At 36.9% G+C, this 27,046-nt stretch overlaps 1 protein-coding gene and 1 long non-coding RNA gene across 3 annotated transcripts in view; one reads left to right on the top strand and one right to left on the bottom strand.

Annotated features, from left to right (window-relative positions):
- Positions 1 to 19,512, bottom strand: part of LOC135214916 (uncharacterized) — a 286,642-nt gene extending 267,130 nt beyond the window's left edge. The window contains exons 1-2 of the long non-coding RNA XR_010314518.1: positions 19,404 to 19,512; positions 12,961 to 13,194 (exon numbers count right to left, since the gene is read on the bottom strand). This is a non-coding gene — a long non-coding RNA (uncharacterized LOC135214916). The remainder of the gene's footprint in view (positions 1 to 12,960; positions 13,195 to 19,403) is intronic.
- The window catches only part of LOC135214915 (cGMP-specific 3',5'-cyclic phosphodiesterase-like), a 331,952-nt gene that overhangs the window by 257,522 nt on the left and 47,384 nt on the right, over positions 1 to 27,046 (top strand). For both annotated transcript variants that reach the window (XM_064249388.1, XM_064249387.1), the window contains 6 exons: positions 121 to 315; positions 2,980 to 3,184; positions 4,016 to 4,134; positions 9,215 to 9,373; positions 9,721 to 9,810; positions 21,935 to 22,066. In XM_064249388.1, the coding sequence (XP_064105458.1) occupies positions 121 to 315; positions 2,980 to 3,184; positions 4,016 to 4,134; positions 9,215 to 9,373; positions 9,721 to 9,810; positions 21,935 to 22,066 (900 nt within the window). The remainder of the gene's footprint in view (positions 1 to 120; positions 316 to 2,979; positions 3,185 to 4,015; positions 4,135 to 9,214; positions 9,374 to 9,720; positions 9,811 to 21,934; positions 22,067 to 27,046) is intronic.

Here is a 27,046-nt window from a genome sequence, read left to right as displayed (position 1 = left end):
AATAAATTTTTTTCTAAAAGCTGCGTTTTAGGCGTAGCACCTGACACCCAACACAAGAATTTGAAACTCGCGTCCATTTCATGATGCTTCCATTCATACTCTCGATTTCCCTTTCCACAGAACATGAGAAATCTCCGGAGCGGCCGCAACCACCTACAAGCAGACCAGCTGGGACGAGCTTGGGACTCCGAATCCAGGGATACACCAACCTCTGGAAATTCAGATCTGGGTAACGTCGTCGCCAACTATTCATACCCCAGCAGAAAGAACTCGATCAGTTCCTGGCTCTCTCCCAAGAGCAAAAAGTCGAAAAAGGTAAGGGGAGAGAAGTTGTCGGTGGAAGGGAAAGGGGAAAAGTTACGCTGAATCATTTCTCGAGCAAAATTGATTATTTCGTCGGATATTACCTTGTATTAGCTTGTAAAATGTAAATTTTCTGACAGTATGTTTACTAAACATAACGAACATCAAAGATACTTCAGACATCTTCACAATTATCTAAGATAGTAAAAACCCCTCCAAGCAAATTTTAAGAATTTCTAAAACTAACATCCAAATAATAAACAAAGCAACCATATATCGCTACATAAAAAAAAAAAATTATATCACAGAAAAGCTGACACGGTCAAATCAACTCCAGATGATTATCTAAATTTTTTACTCATATTGAGAGAGAGAGAGAGAGAGAGAGAGAGAGAGAGAGAGAGAGAGAGAGAGAGAGAGAGAGAGAGAGAGAGAGAGAGACTTGACACAAAAATATCAGCAAACTTATGGGAGTTCTCAAGACCCTGAAAGGAGAGGGAACTTCTCTTGTTGTGGGAGGCAACCGAGGACAAAGGTCCAACACTAAACGAATGCCATTAGAGTATTTCACAGCAGACTTGAAACCAATTCCACGCCCTGGGAAAAGGAAACTGATTATAATTCTCCACTTGAGCGCGAAAGAAAATCCCGAGAGAGAGAGAGAGAGAGAGAGAGAGAGAGAGAGAGAGAGAGAGAGAGAGAGAGAGAGAGAGAGACTCGCCCGTTCTGTTAATTTTTGAACACTAAGGCTATTGTGCTTCTGCTGGTAATCTAATGAACTTGGGGGAGAATTCATTGGCCTTCGTTGATTACATCATCATATTAAGGATAGAATGCTACCTACGGTTCCCCCTCTACTATTTCAATGTTAACAGTAATATTTCATATCGTTGCATCTTTCATTCGATGCATGCCAATCCACTGTAAACAAGCTCGTTTTTATTTTCTTTATTACAATAGGATTCTTTAATTAAGCATAATTAAATTTTCTGATATTCACAAAAACGCTGGACCTTACTAAACAACGCCAAAAATATTTTTCTTCACTTGCAATATGGATTTTTTTTAAACCCAAACATTATGTCCCTAATGCTATCCACATAAGGTTTTACCTCATTTTTCTTGTCACAATTAATTACAAAGTCTTCTTAAAAATAATTATAAAGTATATATATATATATATATATATATATATATATATATATATATATATATATATATATATGTATATATATATAATATATATATATTAAATTTATATATATATATATATATATTATATATACATATATATATATATATATATATATATATACATATATATAATTAATAATATATATACATACAAATATATACGTATATATACAAAATATACGTACTATATAATATACAAGTGTACATTATAAATATAAATTACTAATTCAAAAAACTTTTCGTTCTTCTCATATAAATCCAATTTTCCTTTTTGAATTCTGACGATGAAAAGTTTTGCAATTTTACTCAAGTGTAGGCTTGTGTTGGAAAAAAAATCCCTGCATTTCCTTAAAAAAAATTCTACCAGTGCCTTATAAAACTATATAAAAATACCAATACAAATAATTTACTTAGTCATAATACCTGTTTTGGATAACTGCCTTGAAAATATTATATGCCATTTTCATCTGGAGGAATAAAAATTTTGTCACAAAAAAAACCTTGGTAAATAAAAAATAAAAGCCTACAATCAAACTCTGTTTTTCTTGTAAAATCACCATACCTATTTTTTTTTTTAAGATCATAACGCCCTTTTTCTAAGTATTTTATTTTTTTTTTAATCAAAATTCGCCCACCGTGGGCCGTACCTCGCTTACACTAAATTATGATTTTATCTTCCTAGACTCTTCTTTACATTAATTATGTCCCTCATCTTCATGGACACTGATGTTAAGATTGTTATTAGACTCTTGGGGAAAACCTGAAGAAAATTAAAAGGACAAAACCTTGGCTACTAAATACAGAATAAAATACGTCAAGAGCCTGAATCAACGGCACTGCAGGAGTGCCGTCGTGATTACTCTTGTTATTAGCTAATAAAAAGGACTAGTGAAAATGACAAAAGTTTGCAGGTATACGAATACTTAACAGAAACAAGGACAGGCTTCGGATTTTTTTCAAAAGCACTTTTTCTTTCAAACAATTCATCCTCTGCTTCACCAAAAAAGATTTTAATTTATTTTTGTATACAGTTTGTTTGTTTGTTTGTATGGTGTTTTTACGTTGCATGGAACCAGTGGTTATTCAGCAACAAGACCAACGGCTTTAGGCGACTTCCGAACCACGTCGAGAGTGAACTTCTATCACCAGAAATACACATCTCTCACATCTCAATGGAATGCCCGAGAATTCACACACCACACATTACACAATATACACACACATATAAATATATATACATATATATATATATATATATATATATATATATATATATACACACACACACATTAAGTTACCAAATCCTCTATCATTTACAATTCCCTTTCGGTGACATTCCCGAAACAGCATGAATTGCATATTAAACGACATTTGTAGCTTAATGTTTGTATATAAAATATCACGGTAGCGTGATAAAAACTCAATATTATTACTGCAGCCATCATAGTTATAATCAAGTCAATGACTCACTCCTCTCTCCAGGTGGAAAGGCTGACTGAGCCAGAACTATTCATGGAACTCATCCGGGACATCAGCACAGAGCTGGACATCGACACCCTGTGCCACAAAATCCTGGTGAATGTGGGCCATCTGACCCACGCAGACAGGGCTTCACTCTTCCTGGCTCAGGGACCAAAGAATTCCAGGTGCTTAGTGGCAAAGCTCTTCGATGTTACCGTGGATACAGGTAAGAGACAACGAAATCGAAATAAATGTCCAAAAATGAGATCTGAGGAAGTACCTTTACAATGGGACTGTCCAAAAGTATTTCAAAATTATCTACATAATCGGAACAGAACAGAACAATTCATTCCAGGCGTCTCACACGGATGTCTGCAATATTGAGATGGGTTAAATGTATATTGAGAATGATAGTGGAAGTTACTACTCAAGATATATTAAGTAAAAAAAAAATAGATATACCAGTAGGGATGACAGAAAATTCCAAAGGAGTGGAAGAGGGGAATAACAGGACCTTTGTATAAAAGGAATAACTGAGTTTTCTGCAAAAAGGTGGGAGTTACAGGGGCATAGCGTAAACTCGATATCCCAAGACATTGAAGAATAAAGGGAAAAAGGTGAATGTGCCATATAAGCCTAGAAAACAACTTAGGAGAGTACTGATACCGAAGCAATGTGGCGGAATGGAAGAATGCACTGTATGAATGTTAAGTTCTTGAGAGAATATTTTAGAATGTGTTGAAATGAGGGAGTGTTAGCTTTCTATTGCGATTTAAGAAAAACAATTCTGGAAACTGCAGGCTACCTAATTAACTGTATACAGCGCATTGATGCTTTACACATACTATGTTTGAGAGAGAGAGAGAGAGAGAGAGAGAGAGAGAGAGAGAGAGAGAGAGAGAGAGAGAGAGAGAGAGAGAATCCTAATTTACAAAGAAAAATCTATTATTAAGTATGAACCATCACTGAATGACATTAAAAAAAAAGATACCAGACAAAAAGCAGGTCCATCTTCCCTCGCAGGGCTCACTAATTAGTTTTGGTTTCTTTCCCGCAGTACTGGAAGAGGCCCTAGCAAACGCCTCCGAGAAAGAGATCCTGCTCCCTTGGGGCGTCGGGATCGTGGGGCACGTGGCTAGCACCAAAGAAGTCATCAACATTAAAGACGCTTATCAGGTAAGGAAAAAAAAAAAAAAACATACATTTTTTTAAGGGGATGAAAGAGAAGCTCCATGAAGCTCATCTCCAACGGGAGGAGGTTCCAGATGGCGCTTAGATAAAATGATTAGACAGTTGGCTGCCATAATTAGCGCACTGCGCCAAGATGTCTGACGTAGGGTTCTCCAGTTAATTAACTTGTTGACTCCCTATTGGGTACATAGGACTTCTATTTACCGAGACACGTGACAAGTGCGATATTATTACGTCACAAACATTCTGAACGTTTTCATGTAACAAAACATTAACGGAAGTTTAAAAAATACAGAAGATTCAAATGATTTAAATAGCACATACGTTATATAAGAACATAACAGTTCCTGAGCTGCAGCTGATTACTAAACACCAACCAAAACCGTAAGCTACTTTCGTATTCCGACTTATTGCCTAATTCTCTGTAACAACGTTACTCCATTAAAATGGACAAAGTGATTTTTTATAGAGCTTTGCTATGTTTTTATTTGTATTTTTTTTACAACAAAACAAATCAAGATATTCACTCTGACGACTATCACAAACGAGTACTCCGAGGTACCTGCTTGAATCGATCGTTGAAACTTGTCAAAGTAGTTAATTACCGGGAAGCAAGCTCATCTACATGTGCAACAACTGTACCTCACAATTTTCTTTGCCCACATAGACAAAAATGGGTTGGTCTGAGAGGTGGAAACTAATGTAAGACTTCGGAATTCTGTATCCACGAAAAAATTCCAACACCTTAATTGTTTCTTTGTATGGTGTTTTTACGTTGCATGGAACCAGTGGGTATTCAGCACGGGACCAACGGCTTTACGTGACTTCCGAACCACGTCGAGAGTAAACTTCTTTCACCAGAAATACACATCTCTCACACCTCAATGGAATGCCCGAGAATCGAACTCGCGGCCACCGAGGTGGTAGTCCGTCCAAGACCAAACCGACAACGCCACTGAGGCGCTTGCCAATACCTTAATAACCAATCATTTTTTTCCAACATAAATACGCATTCTCGTCTTTAACTTAGAAGACTCACTCTTTAGGTGGGAGGTAGTTTCAAAGAGCAGACTGGCACTAGTCCAAGAATTCAGAGACCTGAGGGTGTGTGATGATGATGTGCCACATCTCAAACTGTCCGGCTGACGGCAAGAGCCATTTGGGACGGTCCAGCGACACCCATAAATATCAGCTTCCGGGACATGGGTATGAGCAGAGGATGGGTGACACCTGTAGTCTCCTATCCAGCCGGCAACAAGAAGCTACAAACCAAGAATTTACATTCAACATGTCTAATATAATCTAGGAAAGATTTCTATGGGAACCCATCTCTCCAGGGCAGCAAGTATACTGACATCATCTGACAACATGAGATTTCTCAGGTTTCTACAATTACTGCAATCTGTGATGCAAAATGTTAAGGAAACTGCACATTAGTGGGGACGTAATAATTATTCCTAAATGTAGGTAAACCAAGACAGTAATCAGTCATAAAAGAAACAAGTTGTGTAATGGTTGATTAGCCCTTCCACCGAAAAGTGCGAACACCAACTTCAAGAGAGAATCGTTGCCATGAATACTCTTCTAAATTTGGGAAACTCTCAAGTATTCTGGTTAATTCACTTGAAAGTGCTAGTATCACGGAACTGCTGTTGTGCATTTCCACTAAGAAACGGAAGAAATATCTCTAAACTGATCTCTTTGCTTCAGAAATCATCCAAGTCATTGACAAATACAGTTCAATCTCATGCGGCAACATGAGTTTAGTCAGTTAAAAAAAAAAACTCATGAGAAGTGTCTTGGTTATTCTCTTTAAGGAAAAGTAAAAAGCGCTCATAAGAAGCGTCTGATTATTCTGTTAAAACCTCTGAAGTTATAAAAGTTACTGTGCAAACCCTTCCGCGTTGTATAAAATGAAAAAAAAAATTTCAAAGCATATTTATTCGTGAAACAATTTCCCTGGTGGTCGTGATAACTTCCCAGTTGAACCTGACCCTTAGATTTACCACTTAGAATGTCAAAATCACTATCACGAACAGAAAGTGCTTACGAAACCTTAATCTTCTCGAGTTCTAAACCAAAGATAAAATTAAAACTAACCTGAGCTGACGGATGGACATACAGGTCAATTACCAGATAGCCTGTAAACCGGAGGCATAAAAATAACACCTAAACTTCTAGCGCTGTTCCTGCCACCTTCCCCTCCCCTCCTAACCCTACACATCTACCCCTATTCCCCCAGCCCCCTCCCCCTTTTCCCAGGTTCACTGGCATCCAATCTCAAGTTCCGTATCAGCCGCTAAATCTAATCAGGCCTTCCAAAGGAACGCAAAATTAAAGCCGGAAAAATATTCGCCATAAAAAAAAGAAAAATCTTTCAGAAATATCTGAACAGAATGCTATGAAGATACACTACCGAGGGAATTGGAGTCCGCTGTGCAAAGGAGAGAGAGAGAGAGAGAGAGAGAGAGAGAGAGAGAGAGAGAGAGAGAGAGAGAGAGAGAGAGAGAGTCCTACGAAAACACTCATGAAAAAGCTAGAACCGTGGCCAGAACGACCTCTTTGTCAAAGAGTACGAGACCTATGATCTTCCATGTTCATTATCTGGTCTTAAAAAGGGATTATAACGATATTAATTAACCCTAGGAAGTCTCCTGAGTCAACATTAAAAACTCTTTATATCATTAGCATCATAAGCTGTACTAAGACTCCAAAAGGGAATAACTTCTGGAAATTAGATACATTAATTAGACTATGGTTAAACATATCTTAGTAATCTCTCTCTCTCTCTCTCTCTCTCTCTCTCTCTCTCTCTCTCTCTCTCTCTCTCTCAGACATAATATCACAGTGGTCTCATGGGACAGTGGAAGAATGTAAACTTCCAATGTTTTCTTTCTCTAATACCATCTCGGCGTAGACTTTGTGAACAGATTATAATTTTCAGATAAAGATCAGTTACACATTAGGGAGTAGTTATATTATTTAACATATATGAAATTACTGTCTTCTACAGTTTGATACACCGTATCAAATCAAAGCTTGATAAAAAATATAAAAGTTAAAAATAAAATAAATTAACTCCTCAATGCTACATAGTAAGATTTCATAAGATGTGATCAATTCTTATCTACTATTACCTATAAATAAAAAAAAAATTACTACACAATTGTTCTTCCCTTTGAAACGTCAGCGCATGAAAACAAAGAAACTCGAGTAATGAAATAAAGTGATAAATGCGAAAAACAAGAGGCACGAGTAATGAAATAAAAGAGATAATAGTGAAAAATAAAATGATAAAAAGCGTATAAATCTACAAATCTCGCTTGACATAATGCTCTAAGTAACCAGAAACGGGAATCGACATATATCTAAGAAAACAAAGATAATGAGGACAATTTCTACACAAAGGGATGAAATAACATTAGATGGAGAAATAATTAATGAGGTTGAACCTTTCAAATATTGAAGAGCAACAATATCCAGCAGTACAGGTTCTCTCAAGTTGGAATTTCATGAAGCCTGAAAAACAGGCCAAATCCAACAACTGGGAGGCAGAATTGGAATCGGAAATCAAATCGATTGAAAGTAAGATCACACATTAGCCTGATGTGAACTGAACTGAATACAGAACTTAGGCCCAAAGGCCAAGCGCTGGGACCTATGAGGTTATTTAGCGCTGACACGGAAATTGGCGATAAAAGGTTTGAAAGGTGTAACAGGAGAAAAACCTCAAAGTAGTTGCACTATGAATCAATCGTTAGAAGAGGGTGGAAAGTAAGATGGAAGAAAGAGTATGCAAAAGGAAGTATAGTAAAAGGAACGAAATGGGTTGCAGCTAGGGGCGGAAGGCACGCTGCAAAGAACCTTAAAATAATGCCTACAATGCACCGCATGAGGTGCACTGACGGCACTAAACCCCCTACGAGAGTGTCGAGTCTGATTTTCTTTGCTATAAGGACAGTAATCAGGAGCAATTGACATTAATCAAGGCATGATAATAGAAGGGCTTCAAAAGATTTCCTAGATTTGATAACAAAGCTTTAGATAGAATATTAGATGAATAGTAGCAGTCAGACGGCAGGATAGGGTTCAAAGTGATACCATAATGGAAACTACGGAAGTTCCCTATGTAGATGAGTTAATGATGAAAGGGAGATGGATATGGATCGGACAAGCCCCGGGCCTCCTTTGAGCCCAGCAGAGATGGAAGACTAAGACCAATACTATTTGGATAATGAGTTATGAGAAGGGAGGCTGGAGATATGTAAGGTTTAAGTAAGATAAAGCCAGGAGAGACATGAATATAGAATATGGAATTTAATCCAAAGGCCAAGCACTGGGACCTATGAGGTCATTCAGCGCTCAAACGGATATTAATAATAATAATAAAAATAAAAATAATAATATCCTTTATTTCAGTAAGATGGTTTGAAACGTAACAGGAGGGGAACTTCGCAGTTGCATTAGGAAATAATTTTTAGTGAGGGTGGAAAGTTTGCGTTTTTTTATCATATAACATAATCGATCAAATACTCCACCTACTATATACACAACAAACATTCAACAATGCTTACATAAACAATAGTGTTAATTAGTTTAAACAAATACTACACTACGCTGGAGCCTCGGTAATTAAGCTAATGTGCGACCATTTACGCAAATAAACGGACCTAAATGTCCATCACAAAAAGGAGAGTGAATCTTTATTTCACACATGAATCTGGCGTCACGATGTCCAAGATCGTCGATTCCAAAATATTTACTTTATTATTCAGGTATAATAATACAGTTTATGTGTCTTCTATATCCCTACAAACGAATGTCTTCATACACTGAGAGAGAGAGAGAGAGAGAGAGAGAGAGAGAGAGAGAGAGAGAGAGAGAGAGAGAGAGCTCAGACCCAATCTTTACATTCTCGGCGAGAAAAACGGAGTCTATGAGCTTTCAAAGAATCATTTTAGCTGTGAGAAAACTTTCCCTCGCCCTAAAGTGCCAATCGTGGCCAGTACGTTAAGAGCCATCTTCTCAGCAAAATGGAATCATCACTTTCCTATTTACTCGGCAGGACCCTCGATTTGATGCCAGTATCGACCGTAGGACGGGCTACAAAACGATGAGTGTCCTCTGCATGCCCGTCTGCAACTACGAAGGGGAGGTTATAGGTGTCGCGGAAATCATCAACAAGAAGAATGGAACCAACGAGTTCACACCGCAGGACGTGGAGGTGAGTTTCCGAGGGACCATTTAGGACGATATGTCAAAATAGAATTGCAGAGGCTATTGCCTGTTATAACGTGATAATTAGTTTCAATGCACTTACTTCTTGTGCGTATAATTTCTGCTACTTTAGTAAATTGAATGAATTACTTACATCAGACTGTCACGATTGTGAAGGGTCGCTAGTACAGAGTGGAGGATTAGATTGTTCCTTTAAAATTACTTGGAATACCTCGATGCTTTCTGTTAAGTCTAACTAGGGTAAGATGGTACGTTTAACACGAGATATATCATTCACTTACACAGATTGGCACTGTATACAATAATAAAATCCTCTATATTCTCCCCACACAGGTATTCAGGAGGTACTTAACATTCTGTGGCATCGGAATCCAAAATGCTCAGCTGTTCGACATGTCAGTTCGAGAGTACAAAAGAAATCAGGTAAGAAACTTACCCTTTCAAACTCTTGCAGTGGAGAACCTTGACATTTCACAAGGAAACGGTCTCCATATGATAAAAAAAATTGTTAGCTCATAACCCATTGGGTGCCTAAATCTAGTACCTCTGAAAGACTTATACTTTCCTCTTCTCCGTGTTACAACAGCATTCCGGATTTGAAAAGAAACAAATAAACATTACTGTGAAAAGTGCGTAAAACTTTTGCTAAAGCAAGTATCGTGCCAACCAGAGACCTGGATCCTGGTGTCAACTTTGACATTCATGTTCCTTGCAAAAAATAGATGAAAATTAGATGAAATGTTGACTATAATAAAGCATCAAGTCAAAGAGCAGAAAACTTGGTAAAGTCTGTAGAAACTGTAGTGGCGAGAAAGAAAAAAATACGCTTATTTTCCCCTGGAGGTGAGCGTTGTTCGTTGCATACAATAGGATGTCGAAATGGAAAGCAAACGCTAAATTAATTTAGACCGATAGTGTAAAACAACTTCCGCCGGCTTTGCTACGAGGTGAGCTTTGGCTGGATGACCTTTATTCTATTAGTAAAACGAAGGTGCTAACTTACATTTCCCTAAGGATCAATCATGTTAGAAGTCGCTTTTGTTCAAACAAGTGTGAAAACAAATCAACCCACTGCTTACAGACGGTATTCATAAAAAGGTTTCAAAATACATCTCTCCATCACAGCAAGGTGCAAATGAAATAAAAATGACGAGCTGTTTTGATGGATGTTTGGACAGCAAAACAAAACATCCGGGAATGGGAAACAATTTCAAATTTCCTAAAGACATCAACAAGCCTAAGAGATTCGTCGGTTCCATCAACGAATGCTAAATGAAAAGTATCGATCCAATCTGCCTTGAGAATAAGCCGTTACAAATACGAGACCTATTCTGATGAGAACCCTATACGGAGGAATACAGCACACAGGGATGTGTGTATGTTTGCCCTTCTCAAAAATTTAAAATTATGCAAAAAAAATGGACGGGGTTTGAAAAACAAATAGATAGAAATTGCATATGAAATGTTTGCAATACGTACAATTCTCGCATTATCTCTGATATACGGACATGACTCATTCAAAATTAAACATGGATGATAAATTTAACCTTCCAGTCTTACTTACCTTGCATGCACAGGTGTGAAAGGTGTGAATTTCAGTTAATGAGTAAATAAAGCTGTCCACAAGCAAGGGTAGGGTAAGGTTTAAAGATTTGGAAATTCATGGAAAGGATTAGATTAGCATTGTAACTAGAAAATGGTAAGGTTTGGGATGCTTCATGGGAAAGTTCTGGTTAGGGATGTTTCATGGAATAGCTAAGGCCTGGGATATTTCTAGTAAAGGTAAGGACAGGACTTTCAAGGAAAGGATCAGGTTAGGAGAGGGTCAAATGAAGTCACAAATGCTTTGGGGGTAAAATCAAGATGTTTCAAAAACAAGGTCAGTGTCGGGTACATTTCAAGGTAAGTTGAAAGTTAGGCGTATTTCGCTGTAAAATGTGAGCTTTGATTAAATAAAATATTTGGATATGTACTTAACTACTACTGTTTAAGATGGCTACATCTCCGCGATGGCAGAGGTGACCAGCATTCAAAATCAAGATGATCACTTGGTTGCCCCAGATAACTGATAAATTTTAATATTTGGATACTTGGCTACTGTTAAAGATAGCTGTATCTCCGCGCTGATAAAGGGGACCTGCATTAAAAATCAAGATGATCAATTGGTTGCCCCGGATGACTGTCCAGTATACCTATTCTCTATAAAGTGTACTTTGAATGCTTTAGTTCTAGTCAGAATTATTCTTGACAACTCACAAAGTTGTGGGGAGGCAGAGTGGTTTGTGCTTTAACAGTAATTAATTATCCAAATAGTTGTAAATTTACATTATTTGGGAAAAAATTTTCCTAATGTTAAAAATTTCTCAATGTGGGAATCAGCTAGACAAGAATCTGATCAACTTTGCAAACTAGTTTCTTTCATGAAACCCGAAACATTCTTACCTAATTTTAGACTCTTTCCGGAAGGTACTGCCTCTCAAGTGGCAAGGCTCTAGAGCAGGGGTGTCAAACGCAAATCCTTTCGAGAGCTATTTATGCACTTGGTTATGGTCTCGAGGGCCATCAAAGATTTGGTAATTACTTATTCCTTATGACTAATTTATTAAGATTTGCAATAAAGGAGCCATATTGCCAGCAATTATAATATGAAAAAAATAAATAAATTATTGTCATATGAATGAAAGGTAAAACTAATTATCTCGTTTTAACAGTTTAGTAACTTTAGTTAAATTTTCCTCAGTTAAATTTTCCTAGCTCGAGTTGAAAAATCTCTTGGCGCCTAAGACCATCCCGCGGGCCATGAGTTTGACACCCCTGCTCTAGAGTATGAAAAGGAAAGAGCAGCCTTACAGAGAAGGCTGCCTCTGCAACAGCAATGTAAACGTGACCCTTGTGCCTGGGTCGACAGCCTAACAAATGACAATGCAAAACTACCATGAATACCTATTCATACAAAGGTATGCTCCTATACAAATAACGTACCTTCATGCTCTGCACCACTCAACAGCAGGCTTACTAGGCTGCTGCTCTTTAGCTCAGGTGAACTAGACAGTTATCCAAGTAAGCCAAGTGATCTTTACTTTGAATGCTGACTGCACCTGCCAGTGCAAAGATATAGCTATCTTTTACAGCAGTTGTAATTCGTCCCAAACAAGTAAGGTTACGGAAGTTTCAAGGCTAAAGCAAGGTCAAAGACAAGATCAAGGGTGTTGAGAGATGGTGGAGATGTGGTTCAAGGAAAAGGCTAGGTCCTGGGTATTTAGGTGACAGGGGATGGTCCAGATGTTTAAAAGAAGGTTAAGCTCAAAGATATTCATAGCTAAGAGTTTTGAGAATAATTCATGAAAAATGCCTATGCTATTTTGATCTAATAAAAGGCCTTGCCAACCTGCAGTACCATTATATGCCAGAGCTTACACAGAGGAAAACTTGAGGAATTAGTTTGTTAACTATACAAAAAATGGAGGTTTATGTGAAAACATGTCAAACCTATTAAGTTGAAAGCGATAAAAACTGGCAAGAGTAAATATATAGTAAACAGTATAAAGAACCAAGTACCACATAAATGAGTACATACCAGAAGTAGAGGCAAGCATGCACTCCACTATTTGAGGTAAAGGATCCAGGACTGGCATGCACTAGGATAAAAATGCTGTAGTCGGGATTTAAAGATGTGCTATGGCAGGTAATAGTTCATATTCTTGTGACTCTTTTTATCATATCACTAACAAAACAAAACTTTTGTCTATCAGGTGATGACACACTAAATCATGCGCTACCATCACTTAAAAAATATCACACTCCAATCTGAAAAAGAAAAAATTAAGTGCCCATTAGTTTTAAGCAACACTGAACAATAGAATACTATAATTTTCTATTAAAAATTCCAGGCGTCCATAATTAAGTTTTGATATAAAAATTCATACAGCAAAGTAGTATTTTGTACACTGTGTGAAGCAGCAAATATTATAATGGACCCATGATACCATTTATTGCCTGTAACCTGATAACATAAGATTGACAGGAAGCAGCCTGAAAAATATTTTGATAAAAAATACAAAAAAACAAAAATAATTTTTTATATATACTTACCAAGTAATTACATCCCTTTAAAGGCCGATGGCTAGCAAAGTCTTAAAATGTTGCCCCTGCCCTGGGCGTAATATTAATACACATATGAGTTAGCCCATCAATCACTCAAAACCTATTACAGATACTCGTATGATGGTGCCCGTCCATTAAGGGTTAACCTTCCCATTTATTATATTACATATATTATATACATATAATATATATATAAAAAGAGAAACGGGGATTGATAGTTAGAAACACACACTATAATACTCATTTTAACAAGAATTCATGTGTTTTTCTGCTTAGAACTTTGTAGACAGGTGTGGCAGTGCTCAGCCACACACCCTATCCTAGCCTAGGGTACTACATCACACTTGACTGCAGACCCCTATAACTAATTAATCTGTCGAACATCCACAGCTCATCTTTATATTTACAAGAGTCTTAGTACTGAGTTTTAATTATTTTTTGTATACGGTGAGTTTTAATTATTTTGTGAAATGTTATTTACAGAGTATAGGAGCCTTACACTCTACCTTTGTTTTCAGGAATAATACTTTTAGGAAATTCTAGTTCTAACATCATTGTGCGTGGAGTTAAATTCTCATTTTAACCATAAAACTAATGGTACATCCATTATGTAATCACAATTCACCTATAAACTGATATAGGTTTAATATGTAAAATTTCCATAAAACATTTATGAACCTTTCATGTGTAAAACATGGAATCATGAATAATGTAGAGACAACTAGAAAAAAGAAAAGGGTGATTTTGCCTACAGTTGAGTTGAATAGTATAGAACTTAGGTCCAAGGCCACTGGGACCTATGAAGTCATTCAGCACTGAAATGGATAGACAGTAAAAAGTTTGAAAAGTGTAACAGGAGGAAAACCTCGAGGTTGCACTATAAATCCAGTGTTAGGAGAGAGTGGAAAGTAAGTTGAAGAAAGAGAATATGAAAGGAGGTGCAGGAAAAGGAACGAAAGTGGTTGCAGCTAGGGGCCAAAGAAACGCTGCAAAGAACCTTAAGGTAATGAGGTCCACTGACGGCATTACCCCCCTACAGGGGATTTTGCTTAAGAGTTAACACATGCTAACATGTATCTGAAGACAGAAAAAAAATTCTATATATCCTTCTTACATTACGCAGATATCATCATGCGACCAAATACAGTAAACACCATTTAGTTTGTTGTTGGCAAGAATTATTTTATCATAGCAGGTACCCTAAAATATGAGTAACCTTGAACTTGACACTGTACTCCACAAAGATCTTGCCGAAACAATACACCTTATTCAATCACAAGACCAAGAGCACTTTGTGTACTTCAATAACTCAAGACTGATAACAAGATTGCCTGATTTTATGAAATAGCTCCAGAGCAAAAGACAGACATTCAAGGCTTACTATCATGACAGATACTTTTCAAAATAAAAATGCTGTAACATAAAGCATATTAACGTATACACTTAGAAAGCTTCCATAAATTTGAAATGCAACATACTTAGCTCTTGTATAAAAGTGCTGCCAATAATTTTAAACCGACTGCTAATTATACAATGAGAACTAAACTTATTATCTAAAACCACACATAAGCTAGGTCTATCTACTTAAACCTAGCACTGGAATAATATTAATATCTAGCAAATTTACTGTTGCCATTCATTATCATAGAACTAGTACTAAATACAGCACACATAAGAGTGGCTGTGGTATTAAAGTAAAACTTCCCAATCTTTAAAGCTAAATCTGATATAAGCTATGCTTAGCCTTCACCTCTAAATTACTACCTAGACATTTAGAATTCTGGTACAGACTTACAAGTACGATTGGCAACAAGCTTTAAGTACTTGAACTAAACTAACACTGCTACATTACATTTTTGCAATATTTAATAGGGTACAGCTAAGCATATGATCAAAATTAGGACAAACAAAACTTTGCAATAAAAATAGCCTAGACTATACCTGCTATTTGATTGCCATCAAACTCAACCCCAAATAAAGTCTTTCAAAGCTGTGCCAATAATTTTCATCATTTTGCTAACTACATAATAAAACTCGGTAAACATATTTTATTACCACAACTCAATATAGAGTGTTTTTTTTTTTTATCTGCTGCTGTTGCGCAAGTATGCCTCTTCAACACACACGGTGCTCGCATTGCCAGAATCAACGCTTTATATGCTGCACTAGGATGACATCGATACCGTCGACGCTTTATTTTTAAATATCGTAGGAAATTTAACCCTTAGCTCTAAGGGACGTCAACAGTCTCACAAGCATTTCAGCTCATTCTTGAACATACAAGAGGCCAGATTTCTCATAATTATAAGTATAAGTATCAAAATAGGAAAATTGTAAACATTCCGTCAGCCTGGAGGAAAGACAAGGGAGGCTTTTATATCCTGAAGTTGAGCAACATTTGAAATTTATATAAATCTTTGTTTATTTTGTCAATTTTGGAGACACTGGCTTTTGATGATAATGCTTATTCATTTCATCAAACAGTGATGAGATAGATAATTATAATGACAGTGATGATGATAATATTGGTTTAAAAGTTAGTGTGAATATGACAGTTAACATACACACAAATACATCCATTCAACCAATTTAATAACTTAAGCTGAACCTCTCAATACCAAAAGCAACATCAATCAACTACATTTTTCTAGTACAATGTAGCCTATATATCGCAGGTGTAGCCTACTGCTTAAACTTAGCTGGGCAAATTATCAAAACTAGGCCTAACCCAAGGTGTAGCCTACAGCCCAATACTAGCTGGACAAATTATCAAAACTAGGTCTAACCAAAGGCATAGTTTAAAACCCACACCTATACTCTGTTTTTTTTCATCTGTCCCTCCGCCTGTGGTGTTTTTGTATGGTAATACTGCGTCCCGAGCTTTAAATAGTTACGCTATGCGTAAGTTTTAGGTAAATAAAAGGATATCTGGGTGTACATTTGCAACTGAAAAGTGTTTTAATAATTTACTGTATGCAAATTACACCATTAATATTCGAAATAGGATATTGTTATTATTGTTGAATGTAAGCTGAATGTAACTATCTAAAGCCCGGGACGCAGTGTTACCATACGCAAACACCACAGGCGGATGGACAGATGGAAAAAAAGCGAGTATAGCTAGGCTACTGATCAAAGGTGTTGCCTCGCTACAGCCAAACCCTAGCTGGGAGAATGGTCAAAACTAGACCTAACCAAAGGCATAGCCTAAAGCCCAAACCTAGCTGGGCAAATTATCAAAACTAGGCATAACCAAAGGCATAGCTCACACCCCAAACCTAGCTGGGAAAATTATCTAAACTAGGCCTAAACAAAGGCATTGTCTAAAGGACACACCAAGATGGGGAAATGGTCAAGACTAGCCCTAACTAAAGGCATAACCTACAGTTCAAACCTTGCTGGGGTAATGATCAAAACTAGGCCTAACCATAAGCATAGCCTACAACCAAAACTTGGCTGGGCACATTATCAAAACTAGACTTAACCAAAGGTGTAGCCTGAAGCAAAGCTAGACGAGCAAATGATCAAAACTAGGCATAGCATACAGTCTAAGCCTAGCTGTCCAAATACTCAAATTAGGCCTAACTAAAAGTATAGCCCACAGCCCAAATCTAGCTGAGAAAATAATCAAAACTAAGCCTAACCAAAGGCATAACCTACAGCCCAAACCTAGCTGGGCAAATGGTCAAAACTTGGCCTAACCTACAGCCCAAACCTAGCTGGGCAATAGTCAAAACTAGGCCTAACCAAAGGCGTAGCATACACACTAAACCTAGATGGACAATTGTTCAAAACTAGGCCTAACCAAAGGCACAGCCTACACCCCAAACCTTATTGGGCAAATGGTTAAAACTAGGCCTAACCTACATCCCAAAGATAGCAGAGCAATGATCAAAACTAGGCCTAACCAACGGCATACAACTCAAACCTAGCTGGGCAATTGGTCAAAACTAGGCCTAATCAAAGGCATAGCCTACACCCTAAACCTTGTTAGGCAAATGGTCAAAGCTAGGCCTAACCTATACCCGAAATCCAGCAGAGCAATGGTCAAAACTATGCCTAACCAAGGGCATACAACCCACACCTAGCTGGGCAATTGGTCAAAACTAGGCCTAACCAAAGGCATAGCCTACACCCCAAACTTTGTTGGGCAAATGGTCAAAACTAGGCCTAACTAAAGGCAGTGCCTACAGTCCAAACCTAGTTAGGCAACTGGTCAAAACTAGGCCTAACCAAAGGCCGTGCCTACAGCCAAAACCTAGTTGGGCAAATGGCCAAAACTAGGCCTAACCAAAGGCATAGCCATCAACCCAAACCTTGTTGGGCAAATGGTCAAAACTAGGCCTAACCTACAGCCCAAACCTAGCTGGGCAATGGTTAAAACTAGGCCTAACCTACACCCCAAACCTAGCTGAGCAATGGTCAAAACTAGGCCTAACAAAAGACATACCCTTTACCTATTTGGGAAAATGGTCAATACTAGTGCTAAACAAAAGTGTAGCCTACACCCGAAACATAGTTGGGATAATGATCACAACTAGGCCTAACCTACAGCCCAAGCTTAGCTGGGTATATGGTCAAAACTAGACCTATCCAAAAGCGTAGCCTACTGTAGGGAGACCAGACGTCACCGGTTTATGGGGACATTCACCGTTTTAGTGACTTGTACCCGGAAATGTCCCCAGTTTTCAGTGACTAAAAGATCTGAAACTGGAATACAGCAAAAAAACAAAATAATCACCAAACTATACATAGTTGCACACCGCATTACTCGCACTGTAGTATATATAAGTACCGGAATGATAAACAGCTTTGCACAGGATAATTTGCAAAATTATAATCCAAGAACGTAAAACCAAATTTCCCGCCTAGTAAATATCATCAGTCTATTGTCATGCACGACCCTGACTCCCTTCTTGCATCCCTTCCCGTCTGCAACCGTAGTAGTTCGGGTGAAGTGTCTAGCTGATACCTATTATTTTTAACAGCTGATCTTAAGGATGTTCTTGATCTCAGCTACTTTGATCTAAAAGAAAAACACTCATTGTTAATCAACTGAATTTTTATTCAATTCCTCTGCAATTTAGGACAAACAAGGTGAGAGCAACTTTTGAATGCTGCTTTACAAATGGTAAGGGCAGTGTCCCCGTTTTACCTAGTTTTTCAATGACAAGTGACAGGGTAGTGTTCCCATTTTAGTTTTTCAGTTACAAGTGACGGGGCAGTGTTCCCATTTTAGTTTTTCAATGACAAGTGACGGGGCAGTGTGTCCCATAGTTTTTCGTTTTTTCAGTACAATGACGGGGCAGTGTTCCCATTTTAGTTTTTTAATGACAAGTGACGGGGCAGTGTTCCCATTTTAGTTTTTCAGTGACAAGTGACGGGGCAGTGTCACCGTTTTAGTTTTTCAGTGACAAGTGATGGGGCAGTGTCCCCGTTTTAGTTTTTCAATGATAAGTGACGGGGCAGTGTCCCTGTCTTAGTTTTTAAGTGACAAGAACACGTCACATTTCGGAGGTTTTTACGCCTCTAAACCGAAAATGTAGGAGGATTTTGTCTCGGAAATCTGCTCACCAAAGCCTACTGACCCAAACCTGAGATGGGCAAATGGTCAAAACTAGGCCTAACCAAAGTTTGCAGTATTACCGAATACCTAGTTTAAGTTACGAGCTTTATATTACACATGGTATTTATTTGCATTATCATCAGCCGTGCGTAACCTTTGCCTTTCTAAGTGAAACAAACGCTGAAAAAGTGGGGTCAACAGAATTTAAAGTTCCGGCGTGTAGTAGTAGCGCTATGGCATCAAATGTTCCGCCTTTAGGTCAGACAAAGACATACTCAGTTTTCATCCCTACAAAGATATCTTAGCATGCAAAATCACAATACAGATTCAGAAGTGCGTAACCTACCAATAGCAGTTTGTCGATAAATTATCCAACACTTCTTGATATGTGTTAAATACCGAATAAACCAGAAAGTTTCTCACATGGACAAAAACGACACTCGGCACCGCACAACCGCACAACGCTGACAAAAGTCATGACAAAAACCTCGTTATTGGTGAAGTGGAATGGAGTATACAAATAACTCTTAGCATAAATCATGTGAATATTAGTATATATAGTAATAGTATAATCCAATAAACTTTACACATATCTCAAACAATATTTTAATTATCTACCACATTGAGTTAAATAACTGACACTCGCTTGCCAGTGAATCTCCGTGTCTTTAGTTGCCACCCTTTCCATCTTTATTAAATGTTGGCAACTTGGCATTGTGTTTGTTTATGTTTCTTGATCAGGCAATGATTGAATAATCATACGAACTATCATAGGAAGGTAAGGTGTGTATGCTTTTGATTGTAATGTACAATAGTGTTAAAAGCCCACCTGGCCCTGGCCCTTAAGTTATAGCTATCTATTATCGTAGAGGCTGCACAATGAAACTGTGTAAGGGATGGCAGACATCACATCACTGATGTGGAAATCACTTATCTTGATAATTTTAAGTAGATTCTGACATTACATATTCAGAAAAATGTGAGAGAAGCAACGCCACGAATACAAAAGTTGGAATGACTGATGTATGGAAAAGTAATGAGATGTCTTTGACCTTGTCCCCTGAAGTTATAGTTTTATTATGAGGTTATTTTCTTTGATAGGAGGTTGGAGGTACACTATTTTTAATCGATTTTTCCTTCTAACATATCACATTCTCATTCACATGTAAAATGCTTTTGAAAGTAGAATGAACGATATCCCGTCCGTAGTCCGACAAGGAATGTAGAATAGAATATAGGGCATGTTAATTCTCAGTCCGACAATGAATGTAGAATAGAATATAGGGCATGTTAATTCTCCTTATAGCAACGTACGTCGGGAATTTGAAGCATCGACAAACATATGCGAGGGCGTTACACCATCTTGTTCAACCGGGAATACCTGCCACATTATTTTTCAGCCGTTTCACCCAAAAATTATATCGTGAACTAAAATCAGGATACTTTCTTGACAAGTAAAATCATATATGGCAGCTCTAAGTCGACTTATGAAATATTACGCGACTTTATTCCTAGCGGCAAAGCCCATAGCTCCATCAGCTTTTAAATTGACGCGTCGATATAGCCTATTTTCTTCCCTGGCAACCATAAACGAAGATGCCAGTCGTTGACCAGTGATAGTCTTATACGATTTAGAATTTGCCATCAGTTAACGGTGCTGCAATATTCATGTATTCTTTTCAATGAAAGGGATGACTTTTGAAGTTATCAACCTCCCGCTTATTACCTAAATTCTTAGAAGAATGATGAGCAGTTTCCTCTCGGCCTGTCACCCCATTCCATTTACTTTGTCGACACTTCTCCACTTTGCAATGTTGTTTTAACTTCCATTATTTTTTTCAGATGTTCACATTTTCCTGTAAAATAAGGAAGAATATTTTTTTTTCAGATGTCCACATTTTCCTGTAAAATAAGGAGGAATAATTTGTTTTCAGATGTTCACATATTCTTGTAAAATAAGGAGCAAACATTCTTTCGATGAACCATCCACATTCTTTGACTTTTTTCGTATTTCATATTTTCAATCGCCACTTTCATAACCAGTCTCATATTAGCCTTGATTCCATTATCCCACCAGTCAGGTCTGCCTTTCATTTACTTCTGAATTTTAAAATATTTCATTTGCTATTGACTTTCAAAATACCGCGCCGACAGTATCTTCATCCTCATCTGACAGCACATCTTCGTAAGCCGCTATTTTATGATTCATTTGCTCCCTAATCTTTTTAAAATTCATTTGTCTCCAGAAGAGCCATCAACTTGCAATTCTTTTATCGCTCGAAGCGAAGGTGTTTTACTATTTTACTTCTCGTATTTTCTTATATAATATATATATATATATATATATATATATATATATATATATATATATATGTTATGTATAAATAAAGATATATGCCGCGAAGGAAAATAAACAACGGAGCATCCACGAGACCTTTCGACGTCCAAACGTCCTTTACTGCCTAGTAAAAGACGTTTGGACGTCGAAAAGTCTCGTGGATGCTCCGTTGTTTATTTTCCTTCGTGGCATATATCTTTATTTATGGATTTATCACGTTCCTAACTTTCGTGCTTCAGTTATACATATATATGTATATATATATATATATATATATATATATATATATATATGTGTGTGTGTGTGTGTGTGTGTGTGTGTGTGTGTGTGTGTGTGTAGAACTTGTAAGTGAGAGGTAATAAAAGCAATTAGCAATTGAATAATAAAAAAAGCAAAAGTATTACAAAAAACAAAAAGTATCGCCAATTTAATGCAAAACAGTAAGTGAAAATTAAGTTATAAATATTGATATGACTGTTAGATAACTAGTTCTGCCTACATCCTTCAAACCCTCATTTGTATTTCTTTTCTGTCGGCAGCTCCTCCTCCAGTTGGCTAGAGGCATCTTCGAAGAGCAGACTTCCTTGGACCGGCTGGTGACGAAGATCATGACTGAGGCTCGGGAACTCCTCAAGTGTCAGCGTTGTTCAGTCTACCTCCTTGATCCTCAGGTAATGAAGGCGTTTATGCTAAAGTAAAGTTCATGAAACTGTTAATTAAAACCATAATCCTCTTACAGACGCTATTACACTCATGAATATCATAACCCTCTTCAGTAAACTCATAAACTCATACCTCATGTATAGTAAACAGCTGCTCTTTAGAGCTCTTTCTCTTTGTTTTGCGCTTGACTTTCCTTCTATCGTTGTTACTTATGAATTAGTCATGCTTTTTGATGATACTACACGCATTTTTCCTGCAGTGGGTTAGTGCCATCAGTGCACCTCACGTGGTGGACTGTAGGCATTACTTAAGAGTCTTTGTAGCGCCCTTCGACTCCTAGGTGCAACCTCCGTCCATATTCTCTTTTTTCCATCTGACTTTCCATCCTCTCTAACAATTGTTTCATAGTGCAACTGCAAGGTTTTACTCCTGCTACACCTTTCAAACCAACGCATCGTCAATTTCCTTATCAGCGTTGAATTGCCTCGTAGGTCCCAGCGCTTGGCCTCTGGCCTAAATTCTATATTCAAGTCGATACCCTTGGAAAGTACTAGCCTCTCCTCAACTCGTCTTTCATTTTGCATCGTACTATAGCCTCTCCTCAGCTCGTCTTTTGTTTCGTACAGCGCAGTTTCATCAGTTTCATCTGCCTTTCCACCCCATAAAAAGTTTCCTTGAGGGCATCGAGTGCTTTATTGATGAAAAGCAATTCCCATATGCTGCTGACCCCTGGCGCTTATAGACATTTTTAAGAGCACTAGAAGAATGCAACATAAATATATTTCCTTGTATATCTAACTGACGGATTCTACGAATTCATTGCGATCCGGCCTCTCTAGATTCCCAACTTGCTTAACAATTAAATATATTGAAGAATTTGTTCTTTTAATTTGTTCTGCATCGCCTTAAAAATAATCGTGGTTTCTTTTCATAATAATTATCACGTTTAATTATGTTTTATTATGTATTTCCAAAACTACCGTATATAGCTGAATTCATTTTGAAAAATGTGTCGTCGAAACAAATCTGTCTTATCTAATCACCTTTGGGAAGCTCAGTAGGTAAACAGACAGATAGACACATAGTAGGCTTTTTTTTTACACGGCACCGGCACAGCCGCATAATTCCTTTTAATATTATTCAGCCAGGTCGATGGAATGCGTCACAGTGATGAAGCTGAAGCTAATAACGCTTCCTATAATTCACACACAGCGCTCTCGTCACCCCCTAAACCTTTCTCCTTTGCTCTCTTACTACTACCAACCCCCCACCCTCCTCCTCCTCCTATACCTCCTCCTCCTCGCCCTCCAGCCGAGCTCCGTTTGCCCGAACGTCAAAATCCATACCGTGTTGACGTCCCGAGGCAAATGGGGAGGCTATTGCTATTAGGATGGGGAGAGAAGGGAGTTATTGTTATTTTGGGGAAGGAACGCTCCGGCGATGCTAGCAGTAGGTGGGGGCGCTTATGAGACGGTAATTAAGACGGCTGATGAAGTCATTATGGCGTGTGATGAAATTATGTCCACTTAGCATTCGCAGATTTGCGTCTTGTCGGCTGTTTTGTTGGACTGTTGTTGGCTATTTTCGTGGAAGGTTTCGTCTTTTTGGTGTTGTACCCTAACGCCTTTTGTTGGTATATATGCATCAGTTTAAAGATCTAATTCAATGATGAATACTTGAATCCATTTTCATACATTTATTTGCATAAATTTATGCAAATACAGGTGCTTCCTCCTCTAACCTCTTTCATATTCCAGTATATATATCCAGAATCGTTTCCGGACATTTCCCAAGAGGGACAAACTTGGGAAAGAGGGTTAGGACGAATTTCAGTCGTCTACAACTATTCCTTGTAAGGCCCCCACTGATATTTGAACAGCAGATGATGCTTGTGTAATGGAGAAAGTTATTATTTTTTATCATTGTCGTCAAAATGTTGATCTATCCTAGTAGATTATTATTATTATTATTATTATTATTATTATTATTATTATTATTATTATTATTATTATTATTAGCCGTACCGCTAAACTAACGACAAGGAGACTGCTTCAATCACAGGGTTTCAAATTCTTCTGTAGGAAAAGCATTCCTGCATAGAGAAGAAACTATCTACGGAATGCAGTGAATTATCGATTACTAGACAAGATGGATAGCGTCTCCATCCTCACTATGGATTGTCTTCATCCAGGTGTCTTTTGTAACATCCATACTTCCCCAGACATTACCAGACACATTAAACGACTCCATCCCATATACTTGATGCCTAAACGATTACTAACTACTATTTCTACTACAATTACTAATACTGCTACAGAAAATAAAGCCATACTAGTCCAGTGGCTTATTTTATGAACGTATTTTTAAGGGGCATTTAACCAATTTTTGATATTTCATAAGGTCTAGAGATTTCATGTAGGAGCTATTTTGTATGGAGATTGATATACCTTTTATCATTCATTTTTTATTTGTTTGCGCATGTTGTTGTTACACTTATTAGAAGAGAGTAATTTACTTTTCCAGCAGACAGATAGACATTGCACATAAACACACGTACGCACACGCACACATATATATGTGTGTGCTTACGTATGAGCTTGCCTGTCCGTGGAATATATATAGACATATATATATATAATATATATATATATATATATATATATATATATATATATATATATATATATAATATATATATATATATATATATATATATATATATATATATATATATATATATATATATATATATATATATATATATATATATATATATATATATATATATATATATGTGTGTGTGTGTATGTTTATGTTGTTGCATCACTGGTTATACTGCTTAGAAAATGCTGCATGCTAAACGTACGCCAAGAAAAAAAAATGCTTAGTGAATGTCTGTCAACGCCAAGTCTTTCGAAAACTCAAACAGAACTTCACTCCATCAAACACAAAGCGACGAACTCGGTGAAGTATTACGGCATCCGAACGAGGTGAAGACTGACTTTTTGAAGTCGGGCGCCTTTAATCATTGTTTACTTATTTGACACCTCTTCGACAAACTCCACTGCGATTGCTTTCGGGAGATATATAGAGACAGACACTACAGAGGCGCTCTAATGAATGAACAGAGTTCTGCGGGAAAGTGAGTTTTGTTGTCGAATGTGAAGCCGAGTTGCATCATCTTTGTTTGTGTCGAAATGAAAAGAATTCTGGTTACTCGTATGTAACGATGGGTCGACTTCATCGTCGAAGGACATTTCATTTTTACATTTCCGTGAAAGAAATCAATAATATTGCTCATGGGATTTATGCGTATCATTCGCAACTGTGTGTGCAATTTTGGCACGTAATCTTAGCGAACATAGCGACAGTCCTGAATTTTCCTTTTGGAAAGTAATCCTGATGATACTTTTCAGTAAGTCGTGAATAAAATGAGTAAATGTTTCGGATCTGATTAGGTAACAATACGTTACATTAATTCGTGAATAGACTGACGAGTTTAAATATTGTCTATACTCTGTTTTTTTTTCCATCTGTCCATCCGCCTGTGGTGTTTGCGTATGGTAACACTGCGTCCCGGGTTTTAGATAGTTACATTCAGCTTACATTCAACGATTATAATAATATCCTATTTCGAATATTAAAGTGTAATTCGCATACAGTAAATTATTAAAACACTGATCAGTTGCAAATGTACACCCAGATATCCTTTTATTTATCTAAAACTTACAAATAGCGTAACTATCTAAAGCCCGAGACGCAGTGTTACCATACAAAAACACCACAGGCGGATGGACAGATGGAAAAAAGCAGAGTATAGTAAGGTCCTCGTGATGGCACTTTTCAGTAATTAATTGATAAGTTAAACATTCAAGATCTGATTGGGTAACAATGTATAGGTATTGTCAGGACCTGTGTTGCAACGATCGATACACCGAAAAGGGTGAAGAGAGCCAGTATAGTAGATTCCCATCAACCGTGCATGTGATGTCTAGGCCAGTCCCTTACGACGCTCCTGATTGGCTGTCGATAAGCCAGTCACAGGGGTGGAAGCAGTGTTGCCGAAGTGCGGAATTTTCGTCTGCTATGTGGAATAAAATATCTACGGGGCAGTTATGCAAGTTTGTATGCCGATGCGGATTCCACATCTGCATTTTCAGCAACAATTTCTTCATGGCGCATTCATGTAAAATTATCTTATACAAATTGCAATATTTTTTTACTTTTAAACAATTCTCATTCAAATACAATATTATAAAAGATAAGACTCTTATCAGAATATGACGGTGATATGATTAATGTACATCAGTCTGTTAATATATTATAAAATTATTTCCTATATGATTTAATGAGTTATATGCTGATACATAAATGCTGTTATGCTTATTTCAAACTTATCTGTAAATATATCTGGGACAAATAAGATAGGAAGAAATAATACTTCTCATATGTATATATATGTATATATCTTATAGGTATGTATATGTATGTATGTATATATATATATATATATATATATATATATATATATATATATACAGTGCATGTATATAAATATATAAATATAATTTATATAAATATGCATATATAGATATATATGTGTATGAATGTATATACATGTATGTATGAATATATATATATATATATATATATATATATATATAATAGTATACATATATATGTATATATGTGTGTATATGTATTTGTATATATGTGTATATATATATATATGTGTGTGTGTATGTATATGTATATATACACATATATGTATATGTATATGTTATACATATACATACATATACGCTACATATATATATATATATATATATATATTATATATATAAATATATATTTATATATATATATATAGTATATATATATATATATACACACACACACACACACACACACACACATATATATATATATATATATATATATATATATTAGTAATGTACCTTAAGTATAACGAAATTGATATAAATCGT

The sequence above is a fragment of the Macrobrachium nipponense genome, chromosome 46 (genome assembly GCF_015104395.2).
Source record: "Macrobrachium nipponense isolate FS-2020 chromosome 46, ASM1510439v2, whole genome shotgun sequence".
In the NCBI taxonomy this organism is placed as follows: Eukaryota; Metazoa; Arthropoda; class Malacostraca; order Decapoda; family Palaemonidae; genus Macrobrachium; species Macrobrachium nipponense.
The sequence above is the reverse complement of the archived record's forward strand: the minus strand, read 5'-3'. Positions and strand labels throughout refer to the sequence as shown.